This window comes from Protopterus annectens, chromosome 7.part0 (genome assembly GCF_019279795.1).
Source record: "Protopterus annectens isolate FY-2018-M chromosome 7.part0, PAN1.0, whole genome shotgun sequence".
NCBI classification, from domain to species: domain Eukaryota; kingdom Metazoa; phylum Chordata; order Ceratodontiformes; family Protopteridae; genus Protopterus; species Protopterus annectens.
Genome location: NC_056739.1, coordinates 1,092,206,372 through 1,092,222,050, shown reverse-complemented (window position 1 = coordinate 1,092,222,050; position 15,679 = coordinate 1,092,206,372). Strand labels below are relative to the sequence as shown.

Below are 15,679 nucleotides of genomic sequence, written 5' to 3'. Positions count from 1 at the left end.
AACACTTCTGCTATACCTTTATATGCATGCTACCATGGAATTGGACTCACCTTTGGAAAAATCATTCTGCTAAGACTGGAATTTAAGCCTAATTAATTTGTTTGGATTCTGTCATTTTCTAGTTTCTGTTACACATTACTAAAATGTATCTGTTCTGTATAGATATGTGCTATGGCTCATACTGAATGGTTACACTGCACCTACATTGTGTATTTACATGGTTCCTTATTATTTGTTAACATTTTGTAATGTAGCTCACTTAAATGCTTGAAAATGTGCTTCTGCATCAGCCTTTTGTACTGCAGTACTGCTTCTATTATTATCTGTTGAGACCCTGAAAACAGGATGACATTGACTTAGTGGGGTTAGCAGATCAAACATATGCAGTTAAATAAAACAAAACAAAACAAAACAAAAAAACAATAGTTGCGGGTAGGGTTCTCATAATTAGGAATCATAAGAAGCAAGACAATGGTATATGACTGTTAGCAAATCATGCCAGGAGATGGGATACAAATCAGAGTCAAATGAGTAGGAACATTAGGACTTCCTATTAAAGTCAGACACAAATTTAAATAAATAAAGTAGTTATGCTCAGAATATATATTCTCTACAGAAGAAAGAAGGCAGAGAAAGGAAGGTTCAGCTAACTAAAATCTGTGAAGTATGATTAAGTTAGAAATAATAAAAAAATCCACGACTAATTATTCATTTTCATCCAGCCCTTTGTGTGTTTTTGTTGATAATATGGAAATAAAGAAGAGTCAAATAACGGGCAATACCATATTTTTTTCACTTAAAAATTGAAAACAGTTCTACTTACCGAAGTATCTTCTGAACACGAGGCTATAATGTTATCAACAAATGGATTCCATTTGATATCTAGTACATTGCCTTGGTGACCACAGACCTTTGGGTAGTGGGGTTCGATACGACCTGTCTGGGTTTAAACAGAAAAGATGCAGCATTATAGTGAAGCACAGGTTTACTTAACTAATTCATTAATCAGTTAATTCATAATTCTTTTTTCTTCATTAAAACTAGACATGAAAAGTCTTGAGGGCTTTGAACATACACCTTATGACGATGTCAAAAGGAGGTAGCAACCAGGGCAGAGTAGATTTTAAATGTGAGAAGAATTTTGGTTTAAAACATGGTTTCTATAAATAAATATAAGTTGTATACTTACCATAGTGATAGATATGTTGGGACCATGCCTATCTTCCTCTTGGACTCGTGGCCAGCAAGGCTTAGGTAACTCTGCATCTCAACATTTTCTTAGGGCAGATAACTCCTCTTCTTTTCCCACTATTTTGTATAAGGTGAAAGAACCCCTCTTCAGATCTCTGTTAGCCTGCAGAAGGTGGAGAGCACAAGAAAAGAGGAAACCAAGGATGGAGACAAGACTTGTTTGGAGCAACATCCAAACCCAGACCAAAAATGGCAGTTGGAAGGAGAGAGGGTCATAGAGGAAACTGTATTTAGTCCAGCACATCTGTCACTATGGTAAGTACATAACTTTCACATACAATAATACTGGTATGTATCACTCTAAATTTAGGGCAGAGTCTTCAGCATAACTTGTTGGGTGGATCATTGCAAAGGTATTCTCCAAAGTTAATATCTCCGAGAACGACCTGACCTGGAGACATCTGAACAACAAATTTGTCACTAGAAAAAGGATGCTTAATACTTATATTTACTCAAAAATATGACAGGAGAGTGTTAGTAGATTTGGAGCCCAAAGATAAAGCTCCATTTCACATTATACTACCATCCACAGAGTGAGAGTATTCTGATTATCAGGACTATATATAATATCCCTGAATGAAGACAGGGCATATTGAAGGAAAAGCCTTCATTCTGGAAACAGATGTGATAGTGATGGACAACCTAAAACCAGTTTGCTGTCAGGCCACATGAAGGCTAAGCATAATGTGAGGCAAGGTACAAAACAGCAACAGAAGATCTCAATAACAAAGAAAGTGGTAGTCAGTTGTTGAGAAACGGGCATAAAGCATAGTCAATAGACCCTCCAGCAGCATGACAGGAACAGATTTAGACAGGAACTTGATGCAAGGTAAGGTACTAGTACAGAGACAATAACAAAGAATACTTTGGAAGTCTCGGTAGAGGCATTAAGCTAAAAGCAATCCAGCAGCAAGACAGCATAGAAGTCAGCCTGGGCCCAAATACAATGTAATAGTTTAAAGCCATAGAAAGAAAATTTCAACAATACAGATGAATCTGTTAAGATAATAGTGGATTAACTACACGGCATCAGGCAACACATGAACAAACAGCCTCACACAGAACCAGCCTAGGGATGATTGTTTTAATCTAAGACGATAGGAAAGAAAAAGGGAGTAAAATGGTAGAGGATAGTAAGGAAGGGTGTAGACCACCTGAGATAACTTAGCCTTTGCGACATAACTGTAAATTCTAGAAGTCCAAATGGTCAACTGCTAAAATGAAAATACTCCCTTTCTTTCAAATGATGCACAGAAGGAGAAAGAGTAAAAGTTTCATTTGGAGTAATGAGAAAAGCCAGAGGCAAGTGGGGTACATTGTTCTGAAGGAAGGAAAGTGACTGGTGCTATCTATAAAGGTGGACAAGTAGAAAATCTGTGTATTAGAATCTGTGTAGCAGATGATGGCAGGCAGATATTTCCTCCCCAAAAAAATCAGTCAGGAGTTATGCCATTGACTGGCTAGGATGAAGGCAGGTTATATATTGGACACATCCAAAAAAACACCGTCAATCAAAAAAAAAAAAAAAAAAAAAAACGGTTAAAGGTATGTCATGCTCCCTGAATGTACCAGAAAGACTACAAGGCACTGAAACACTATAATCAAAACAAGGCCTAGTCAGAAAGTAAAGATTCCACTGTTGGAGATCATCCTCAAAGGGTAATCTGAGTAAATTATCTGAAGACGGTGGCCACATATAGACAGTGGGGAAGAAGGATTGATGCTTCTCCTACACCCTAAGCCCTAAAAATGAGCCCCTCTGGTAGACTGGATTTAGGGTGGAATGGAAGGCACCAACCAGGTATAACCTAAATTATGTTTCCAAAACATAAAGGTACTTTTGAATGGTATGCAAGGATCAGATGCTATAAACACTGAATATGACTGCTGTGTCTGCAGAAGAGGAACAGAATGGGAGAGCATTACTAGAATCGCAATGCCATGTGACCCCTCCCCAACAGAGGTCAGCAAGGAAATAAGTTGGTACCACCAGTCTGCATTCCCTGGTGGAACTTCCAAAGAATAGAAAGTATATATCAGACTTAAGTATGGGTATGTGTGGAGCCCCCTCCCCCATCTAGAACTTTGTATCTGTTGGGAGACATTTCGGAAGAGAAGAAGTCAGATATCCCAAGAAAAGGAACCAGGACGTGTTGCACATGAGTGACATCTGACTTTAGGAGAATACAGGCCAATGCCTCCTGAAAAAGGAATAAAGGCCAAACTATAAAGCAATCCTGCAATAGAGCAGTAGACAAGTCTTGCTGGGTTTCTCATGTAAGGATCAGAACCATACCATCTTGGCAGAAAGACCATGGCAAGTGAATCATGTTCAGAGTAATAGCTTGATGAATAAGTAGTTTCAAGTCACCTTGGCAAATGAACCCACAGCTGTCCATGACAGGTCAAGGTTGTCTTTCCACCTTCATTGGCCTACTGTCTGACGTTGACTTAACCAGACATTGCTTTGGGGCAATTGGGAATCTAGGCTAAACTCCTTAAAAATCTCCTGAACTGCATGCTGAGTAAACTACCTATGAACCTATGAATGATAGAATGGACAAGTAGTCTTACATATAACTGGAAATTGATAAAATAAATTGCTAGTCTTGTTGAGAAGAAAATCTGACAGTATTTCCATACAGAAACTTCAGAAGCTTAGGTTGGTCTAAATAAAGTGCTGAGGCACAGACAAACAGAAAGGTAATCAGAAGCAAAGAGCTTCAACACCAGTGGGGAGTATTCATAATGATGGAAGGGGATCACCCTGGTGTGAGCATTGAGAATCACTCCTAAGCCATGTGTATGAAAAATTTAAAGGCATGGAAAATACAGTAATGTGCATAAATGTGTACATACATGTACACATAACTATATCTATAGCTATACGCGCACACACACACACACACACACACACACACACACACACACACACACACACACACACACACACACACACATAAAATATATGAGTGCATTGTGTTTTGTGGAATAATCCTTCACTCACCCTATTTGGTGTGCATATGTGTAGATAAAGCGAGTGTCCTTTTGCATGAATGCACATCTGTGCTAGTGTAGTCTGCATGTGGGTAGTTCATTTTCTGGTGAGAAGATGTTAGAGGTAAGTGTGTGTGTGTGTGTGTGTGTGTGTGTGTGTGTGTGTGTGTGTGTGTGTGTGTGTGTGTGTGTGTGTGTGTGTGTGTGTGTGTGTGTGTGTGTGTGTGTGTATGTGTGTGCATGTGTGTGTGCGTGCGTGTGTGTGTGTGCGTGTGTGTGTGTGTGTGTGTGTGTGTGTGTGTGTGTGTGTGTGTGTGTGTGTGTGCGCGTGTGCACATCTGTGTGTGTATATGAGTTTGAAAGCATGCCAGTATTAATGGACATGAGCATCAGCATTCAGGTATGCTGTATTTGTGTGCTTACCTACACATAATGCATTTGCAACAAGATGAGGATCTTAAGGTAGGTTGTAAGATATTCTGGACATGGAATAACAAGGAAAAAAGAATGACCGTATTTTGGTAGAGTTTCTACTAGTCATATAATTGCAGATTCTCAAACAGTAATGTGTCCCATTGTAAACACAGCTACTTGAAATGGGCAGAAATATGTCCATAAGTTCAACTGACAAGCTTACAACCTTCAGGAATCCTGACTGCCATAACCCCATGTTGGCATTTTCTATTTCCAATATATATATATATATATATATATATATATATATATATATATATATATATATATTAACATGATTTAGAGACAAATGAATTGCTGACTTGAGGGCAAGTGGAAGCTTATTTTATAATACCTTTGGAAACGGTTGTGTAATGAATGTATCTGTCATTTTTTCTGTATTATTGATTTTTAAGTATTAGGTCCACTACTATTGTGTTCACTGTTATGGAATTGTTTTCCATACATACACTTTCACATTTAATTGGATCAAATTTTGCCTTACAGACCAGGCAGATGCCCTTGACAGTTACCTGTAAAGATCAATCCCCGAAGCCTTTCTGAACATTTCACCTTTTCCAATCCTATGATTTTTTTCTAGTACAGAATGTGCAGTTTTTTTTTTTACTTTTTTATTTTTTTTAGATGGCTTGTTCAAAGGTGACAAAACACAATACTATATTCCATAATAAAAAAAAAATACAAAGAAAAACTAGCTCAAAATACAAAAAGCCAAACAGGGCAGCTAAAATCCCCACTGAAGTTGCAGAATGCATATTCAAGCCAAAAAATCGATCCAGGAGTAGTCCAAATGCAAAACAGGGCAGCTAAAATCCTCACTGAAGTAGCAAAATGATTAAATGAAAATATTTCAATCAGCTCCTTTTTAAAGCTCAAAGCATTAGACAGATAAATTACATAGTGTTATATATTTTAAAAGTTATTTTTTGATAAAATACTTTTTAATACTGTAATTTATACATTTTACATATTTATACTCTGTTTTAATAGTGAACAAACTATTTTATATAGCATATTTATTACACACAATTGTTTTACTGCATTTTAATGTTATGTCTTTAAGGGGATGTGTCTTCTTTCATTTCATGATTATGTTGCCTTCCACATATCTTTATAAGGGGGACTTTACAATTTTACTGTATCTGATGAAGTTCTAGTGTTCTGGGACGAAAGAGCTTATCTGTTTTTTGTGGATTTAATAAAGCTGTGTTTTGCATTTGGACTACTCCTGGATCGATTTTTTTGGCTTGAATAAGCATTCTGCAACTTCAGTGAGGATTTTAGCTGCCCTGTTTGATATTCCATAATAGTTTGGATAAGTGATGTATAAAGTGGTACAGTGATCTCCCTTGAGTTACTAGGCATGCTTTTTAGAAATAGTTGGACTACAGAATATGCTTTCCTAACTTTGGTATATACAAATTACAGTCTGCCATTGTCCCTGGATCTTTGATGACAGTGTCAGTCTTTATGATTTGATCATTTATCTAGTAATCATAATTTATGTCCTTTTGTCAGGTCTTTAATACTATCATTATAGATATAATGGGAGGTCATTATAACTGCATAGGTTTGTATTTTTGTAGACCAGTGTGAAGTACTCCAGCATGTTTTGCTGAAGTAATTATATTACCCAATTTGCAATTATCAGTATATTTGGTTGCCCATTTTTCATGTTTACGTATGAGAAAAACAGTCCAACAAGAAGTGGCCCCAGTAAGCTCTGTGGATTACTTCTGATAACTACTTTTGGAGCAGACAGGTATCACATGTTTTGCCCAGTTGCTTAGCCAATATTTTTCCTACTGAATTGTTTATGAATTTCCATGTGGCAAGAAAGTGGAATCCCCTCCCAACCTACCTCTGGTAAATAAATGCCTCTAAAACCTTCAAATAAGAAGCAAAATGCTTCCTTCTTGACATATGGAGATATCAGTGCCCTGAACCACCTGATTCCACCATCTCTTTCCACCTTTTCCCCACACAGCAGCACACTTCTACCACCAACCACACCACATCTGTTCTGCAGACTCACATCTTATAAACTAACTAGCATCATAATGCTTTCCTAATATATCACTGACCTTCTCAGGGTGCTCATCACTTTCTCATCTCAAACATAGATCTCTCTGGCCACCACATGTTTCTGTCTGCTTGTCTTCCGCTATACATTCTTCACTAATTAATCACTCACAGAACCTCATCTCTGTCGTCTTACACGAATCTTCTTCTCTATCCCTAAAGCTCTCCTTTCTAGTACTGTACACAACAGTATCTCACTCTCTTTACATTCTTTTACACCTGTATCAGGCCAACCTGGGCACCCAATCATCATTAACCCCTCAGTACCTGAGCAACTATCTACAACACTGTCTTTGTATAAAAAAAATCTTTGAAGTATGTGTATTCTACAGTGTAACCACTAAAACTTTGTGCTACTTATGTATAAAGGATTCACATTAATATATGCGTATTAAAGTGCTACCTGCAAAACTGTCTTTGAGTATTTTTTATAAAACATTAACTTTAATGTATGTATATTGCATGGTATAATTAACTCATGGTTAACCTCTGGATATGTCTCTGTTATAACCTTATAAATGATTTTGTTTTAATAGATGTTTTGCCCATTGTCATAGCAACTTTGCATATGTAATCATGGGGCTTTTCACCCCGGGCTATCACTGGAAAGATGATTTAATTCCCATCTATACTTTAACAGTAAACAAATGTAAATAAATACATAAATACATCAATCAGTAAATAAACAAATATTTTACACTATTCATCTACCAATTATAGTGTTAAATTGCCTTTACAACATCAAGGTTAGCTATACGCACAAGTACTGTCAGTCATTCATTTAGGGTTGCTGTTACTTATTCAAAGAATATGAAAAAATTCAAAAAGGAAGTTCTTCCATTAACAAAAATATTACTGTTCCATATCTGACAGAAGTAGGCCACCTGCTAAACTCTTTTATGAATCTCGATGATTTTATATAGAATACTGGTCAGGCTGATGATGGATCTAAAATTTTATGGGTCTGATATAAACCCAGACTTGTCTAGAGGTGTTTGGAATGAGATGAAGGAATTGGTATGCCAAAGTGGGAAAAGCACAAATGAAAGGGAGGGAGTGGTAACATAAGGATTATGATTGGATCGGTGTGAAATTGCAGAATGATATGTATCTCATATAATCGACAATACTATGGTTGTGATAGTTACTAGTTTTGGTATGCAATTTAGTCTGAATGTGAATCTTAAAAGAGATAAACAAGCACTGTATATAGTATGCTTTGTAAAACGTTTAAATGGTCTAATCAGAAAAATTTATGATACACTGTTAAATATTCATTGGTCTAAAATGCTGCTTGCTGAAATATAGAATATTTGTCAGTGGTATGACTACTTGGTTGAACCCACTTATTCCTTTTTATAAAATGTTACGCATACATATGATTCATTTTTTAAAATGTTATTTCTACTTGTGCAACAGCATTCAGTTCATGGTTGAAAATGGTCCTGGGACCAGTCCACCTACCTAACTAACAGCCCAATAAACAATCAATCCTACAGAATGCATGCGTGGTGTTAGTTCTCACCAATGCTATCTGTGAGAACTACATATGCTCCTCCACATGTTAAATCATGATATTAAAGAATTAAGTATTCAGAAGGCAGAGGCCTGCAGTATAGCTAACATGCCATCTTTAGGTCATTGGTAGATGCCCTGATGCTGATAGTAAATAATGTTCATAACTCTGTGTATACAGGAATGGGAATACCACACACATCCCTTGTGTTCATTAGTGGCTGACATAGTTTGTTGAGGTGCCATGGTGTATCACTGTCAACTCTAAAGCAGTCGATTTGTCTGCTGGTCTACACGTAAGATGATATGTACGTCTCAAAGACACTGCCTGTACCACTTCCATTGACATGGATGGCTGTGACATCCAACGTTGCTCTGATGGCAGCTCCAGTACATGCTGTTGCAGAACTGTTGCATATTATTCATAATGTAGTTCCTGCCCCCTGCTCTGTAAATCATGTAGTTCAGTCTAGGTGAGCATGGGGGCCACAGTGTCGCCATTTTATAAATCTCTGAATCACTCCACCACATTATTCTCCTATATTTGCATATTATGTGGTTCTCATTTGCATAATTATTCACATGTACATGTTACTAACTGCTAATTTTCAGGCATTTCGTGCAAATGGTGTCTTAGAATTGTCTATACTCTGTTCATGGCTGCTACCAGCTGGGTTTTACACTGATCACTGCACTAACCATCTGTAAATCTCAACTCATATCAAATGCCTTGGAGAAGTGAATGCACAATCAAACAACTATTTAAGATTTATTCAGCTTGAAGTGGGTGATGCCAAATAAAGATGTATTTATGCCATCATTTTTCATGAAGCCATTTTGTTAAGTAAGCTGCATTGATCATCTTCCATATAGGACTGTGGTTATGGTTGCATGATTTTTTTCCCTGAGTTTGTCTAGTGGACATTAAAGACAAGCCTATAGTTATAGGGTATTTTATAAGAACTATGCCTTATTTTTGGCTTCTGTTGATCACATTTGTGTAAGTTAAGGATGCTCTGTTAGCTGCTGATTTGAAGAAAGAGTCTATAAATAATCAAGGAAGGATGCCATTGTAGAAGTTTCAAAGCTTTTTTTTTTTGCCTGATAGGACAGAAAGTAAAGGAGATTACATTGGGATAATCTGATAGGAGGAATAAGTGAAGGTGTCATTCAGTGAATAAAGTGAGTCCAGAAGGGGCTGACAACAATTCTGTTAAGTGAATTAAGCAGAGATGAGGGGTATAGGATTTGATCCTTGCAATTTTAACATTATTTCATAGTAAGCAGGGGTGGTATTTTTTATTGTGCAAGGCTCCTTGTCCAATTTGTCTAATACATTCTGTAGTTTTATTTCTTAGTGCTTTAATAACCATTTTTTAATATTCTGAGTCAGTCTTTTTCTACTATCAACTGTCTTATGTCAGGTGTGATATAAGAATTTGTTGGGCACTAAACCCTATTAATTTGATGGAGACTACTATTTATAGAATGTCTAGAAATGTGCCATAAAACATGTACAAGGCATCATCTAATGGGGGTGATATGTTAATAACACCAGCTTACTGAAAACAGAAGGCAACTATGAAATCAATATTCAGGTTACAGATTGGTACACTTTTCATATAAAGATATTTGTTTACTGGTTTTATATAACCCCATGTCAGGAAGTTAGGAAGATGACCACTTAATGCAGGGCTAAGGTGCCAGAAAAAAATTGTCTGTACTGAGGAGTATAGAGTATATTCTTTTTTTTTTTTTTTTTAATTTTTATTCATTTCCAAAAACAAGAAAACATGAATGCAGGTTATTTATGACAATTAAGTATTTACAAATTATTTAAAAAGGTAGGCTAAAACCTCTAAGCAGATATCAAACATTAAAACCAAAATAAAGTATTTACAAGGGTGTCTATTGTTGACATATAATTGACTTTCTATACAATTGTTTCCTGATTATAATCTGCTGCAGTCATTATTCTCCAGTATTTCAGTTACTTTTTGCCATGCTACGTATAATGATGTAGTTCTTTCAGTTCTTCCTTTAATAGTGTTAATTTCCAATTGCGATACTGCTGACACCATATTCATGAATTGCTTAAAAGTTGGAGAAGCTTTGGATTTCCAGTTTGATGTAATGTTCCTCCTTGCAATAGCCAGGAGAGTCCATAAGATTACGTATTTTGTTCTTGGTACACAGTCAGGTACAGGTGCATTAGACAAAATAATAGATTTGGAAATCTGGAATTTATCACTGAATACCATTTGCAGAAAATAATTTATTTTATCCCAGTATGGTTTAATCAAATGGCATTCGTAGAACATATGTTGCCAGTCTGCTTTTATTGATAAATCACATCTCCAGCAGCCAATATTTTTCTTAAACATAAGTTCCATTTTATGAGGGGTTACATAACATCTGTGTATGAATTGCCATGTAAAAAGTCTCCAATGTAATGAAAGTGATGTCTGCTTTGGAGAGAGAAGAATTAGTTTTTTATCTCTGTCATTTGGCACATGTCCATTAACTGATCTATAATAATTCCATATTTTGCCATTATTATGCATTTTTATTTTTTTGTTTGTTTTATAAATAGATGATAAGTATCCCTTTCCAGTAATGGGTTGATTCGTTAGTAATATTATATGTTCTATAAGGTTAGGAACATTTTGTCTTATTGGTGGTTGCATTGTTTCTTGTTTGCTTAATATATACTGTCTTAATTATTGTACATGTAACCACGAACTATCTTCCATATTTAATTTCTGTTTAATCTGGTCTATTGTCAGAGGTTTTCCAGAGTTTAGCAATTGATGCCAATATATTAATCCCTTTTCTTTAAGCATGTTGACTACTTCCATATTAAATGTTATTATATTACCTTGTGTGCACGCTACTGGATATAAAAGAAATGACCATGCTTTAATATCAGGATTGCTATTAATAAGATTTTGGAAAAATTTTAATGTATAAGTAATGTATTTGGAACTTATATTTTTATTCTTATGTATCATCATATATTCCTTCATCAGCCATAGAAAATTGTTTGGTATGAAATCTGTATACTTTTTTGCAACTACAAATCCTGATTTTAACCAGATTCTCCCATGAACTAGCTTCCATTTTGATGTATATTTTGTATTTAGCCATAATGATATTGTTTTAATAATGGATGAATGCAAATATATTTCTATGTCTGGTAAACCTATGCCACCTATATCCCAATCATCTAGATGATACTTCATAGCTATCCTTGTTTTTTTTGGATACCATAGGAATCTTACCATTAAATCATTTAATTGTTTTAGGTGCGATTTAGCTGGTGGCAAAGAACAAGCTTGTATGACATAAAGAATTTTTGGAAACATGATCATTTTAATTATATAAAGCCTTTCTTCCATTGAAAAGAAGAATTTATTCCATCTTTGTATTAGATTTTTAATATTATTTAAGGTCTCTTTATAATTTGTTTCAATTGTAGTATCTAGGTTGTTAGTTATTATAATTCCCAAGTATTTAATTATATTATCGGTAGAGATATATTTATGGTATTTTTTATTTAGATCTTTTTTATTAGTATTTATAAGCAATACATTTGTTTTGTTCTCATTAAATTTAAGACTTGAAAAGTTTTGAAAGTTTTGAATTGAGTCCAATAATGCTTTTAAACTGCTATTATTATTTTTTAAGTTAATTAAAATATCATCAGCAAAAAGTTGAATTTTAAGCTCTAGGCTGTTGTCTAGTCGTATTCCTTCAATATTTTTATCCATACGTATATTATTTGCTAAGGGTTCAATGACTAGCGCAAACAATAACGGAGAAAGAGGGCAGCCTTGTTTTGTGCCCTTAGTTATTTTAATAGATTTAGACAGACAAGATCCCAGTTTTATATAAGCCAATGATTTTTCATATAATGATTTTATTAACAAAGTGAAGTTGTTTGAGAAGCCATATTCTTCTAAAACTAACCACAGATAATCCCAGTTCACTGAATCAAATGCGTTATTTATGTCTAAGCTAATAACATTCATTTTGTTTTTTGTGACATTTATATAATCAATTAAGGAAAGAATTATTTTAATGTTGTCATAAGTGTTCCTATCTTTTATAAAACCTGTTTGATCCTCCTCTATCAAAAGTGGTTGTAATTGTTTTATTCGAGCAACATGTATTGCCATAAAAAATTTATAATCTATATTAAGAAGTGAAATGGGTCTGTATGATGAACATTCTCTGGGATCTTTATTTTGTTTCAGAATTGGTGATATTAATGTGTACTTCCAAGAAGGAGGAATGTCTTTACCATTTTTAACTGATGTAAAGACATTCAATAACAACAGCAAAGCCTCATTTGATAGTAATTTAAACATTTCTGGGGTGATATTATCTATACCTGGAGCTTTGTTTAATTTTAGCTTATTTACTTCAGCTTTAAGTTCTGTCATTGTTATTTGTTTATCTATTAGTTGTACCTGCTCCTCTAATAACCTAACTTTAACATTGTTTTTGAGAAAAGCTTTCAATGCTGAATGTGTTTCTGTTTTCTCATTTTGATTATTAAGTTTACTTGCCTTGGCAAATTTTCTGTCTGTTGTATCGGGCAGGAAGACAAGCTTGGCTGATGCTTTAAGATTTATGTGGTGAATAGAACATTTACTTCCTGTCAATCAATATTGATACCATGACTGCATGACAAAAGCTCCCACCACAAGGGTTTGACATCTGGAATTAGTTGCAAAATGGCAACTTAAAAAGTTAATTAAAGAAAGCAAAACATTATTTGTCTATTGCAGTGATAACATGGGGCTGCACCTGCCCCCATTACATATAAATGGCAACTCTGACATCGCAGTACCTCACTGTAAGGGGAGTTCTCTGGAATACAGTGATCTCATACTGAGTACATATTCAAACGCAAACACACATTTGTGCTCACATAACAATAGCACATAATAATAGCACAAAACAAATGTGCTAAACAAGCACATTGCTCCTGGACATCACACAGGTATTAATTGAGCTTTAATACTGGTTGAAGTCCAGGATATCATTTTTTTCAATCAGTAATTTAGAGAACAGTGTGATATATAAATGCAATGTTTAGATTTTTTTCATGAAATGTAGTAAACTGTCTCTGCCTTGTACATTTAGTAGACTAGAGGGATTCAGGTGGCATTTCAGATTGCATTTGATGAGGATTGCTATGTCTCCCCATGTACTTTGATGTAAATAAAGTGATTATACAGTGTGACATAGTAGATATTTATCAGACTGTTGTCATTTAGTATCATTTACAATTTTTCATCATACAGATTTTATCTGATAGCACATATAGCATGTTTTTGTATCATCAAACACTCCACAATTATTTTATTGAAATCATACTGCATGAACTGGCAGAACAAGCAAGATAGTTTATTTGGGATTGTTTGATATGACTCACAAATAAGGAGCTAGGGATAGGATGCATACTTCCTGATTTTAGGAGTGTATAAAGTAGAATTTTGTGGTGGTGATGTGTATATCTGTGTGTGTGTGTGTGTGTGTGTGTGTGTGTGTGTGTGTGTGTGTGTGTGTGTCTGTGTGTGTGTGTGTGTGTGTGTGTGTGTGTGTGTGTGTTTCTTTATGTGGGTGTAAATATATATATATATATATATATATATATATATATATATATATATATAATATATTATTTTGGCAAGATGACTTCTGCTGTAGACTGAATTATGGAAAGACAGAAGGATTTTAGTTTTTACAAGTATTTGGTAAATAAAATGAAGAATAGCTTATTATGTTAATGTAAGGTTTTGGGATGTGTGTGTTGGAAAGGTGCTGAAGTGTAGAAACTAATATCCAGGGATTACAGTTCAGTGGATGCATCCAACAAATAAAGTGTAAAGAGACATGCAGGTAAGTGGAGGTAAGTATATATGAGAAGAAACAGGGAATGTTTTCCATGGTACATTTTTGATGACATGTAATAATGGTCATTTAACAAGGACATTTTCTGACTGAGAATTAGTATTGTTGGTGAATTGTGCCTGTGTTAAATAAACAAGATGGTTTTACAGGTAGGCATGCAGAAAACATCAGGTCCCTACCCAGTTCAGTCAGCTGATGACACTGACGGAAACACAACAAAATGCTAGGCACAGGTTTCTTTTTATTCTTTTTGTGGTGATATTGTACCACCTGCTCATTTTGTAGAGGACAGTAAATTAATCTGAGGCCAGCAAACAGCTAATGTGCACTTGTAATATACAGATACTATTCTTCGCCACTGTGGCTTGCTGTTCCAAGTGTGGCTTCCAGTAAGATTCCTTTAGAGAGCATGGTGAAAAGTTTAAATGTTAGCCCAGTACAGCAGCTGCATTAACAACCTGTCCAGTCAACAGCACTGTGAGAAAATCTTTAAGGTAGGTATCTAATTTCCTCTATAGTAACTCAAAAATTTAATGTCCACAAGTTTTGGGCAAACGTTTTTGGGTGCACTAATTAAATGCTTCATCTGAGTTCCTGGAAAAATCTGCCACTTACTTTTTGCACAGGGCCAGTACATGCCTAACAGTATAGTGCTGAGGGAAGTGGAACCATCACCTGTTGAAGCAGTGAGGAGAGGCAAGTGCATTTAATTTGGCAAATAGAAAGTGCAACCCTAGAATGTGGGAGGTGTAATATTTGGGTTCTTAAACTAAACAAAAAATAAGCTGGCATGAGGTGAATTGCAAATGTAACAGAAATGTAGGAAACGGCATTACATGGCCAATGGACACCTTAGCATTTAATATAGAAAAGCACTAGTAATTTGAAGAAACACCATCATATATCAGTTCCCCCCATTTTCAGAGATTGATACTTCCTCATAGTTTGAGGTAAACAGAGTAAACATTGTAGCGTGTGAGATAGTAGACTATTATTAACATTTACAATTTGTTCATTACACTGATTTTATTTTATGACACATAGAGCATGCATTTTGTATCATCACATGGTCCAACTATCATAATAACAAACTGCATTTTAATAGGTCTTGCGTGTCTAGAACATTTGCGGTCAGCGGAAGCAGTCACATCACTGGTGCTTGCAGATTAAGATAGGCCCAAACATCAGCATCTGGTGAGTGCTCCTAAGCATTCCCACATGATATTATATATATACCTCTGTCTGTCACCTTACCAGTCTCTTTGGATCTCTGTGCCTTGGAAAATTATTGCTTGCATCACATTTTCTTTCAAAGACTGAAATGGAAAGCCTTTCTTACTGCACTTGAGCACGTCTGTTATTCCACTTATCCATCTGAAGTTTGGACCACAAATGCTCTTAGTTGTTTTTGCTATGAAATTACCTTTGCTGATTGCCA

At 35.3% G+C, this 15,679-nt stretch overlaps 1 protein-coding gene across 4 annotated transcripts in view; it reads right to left on the bottom strand.

The window, feature by feature from the left end:
* The window catches only part of CORO2B (coronin 2B), a 1,242,233-nt gene that overhangs the window by 388,908 nt on the left and 837,646 nt on the right, over positions 1–15,679 (bottom strand). For all 4 annotated transcript variants that reach the window (XM_044077673.1, XM_044077669.1, XM_044077671.1 and 1 more), the window contains exon 4: positions 824–940. In XM_044077673.1, the coding sequence (XP_043933608.1) occupies positions 824–940 (117 nt within the window). The remainder of the gene's footprint in view (positions 1–823; positions 941–15,679) is intronic.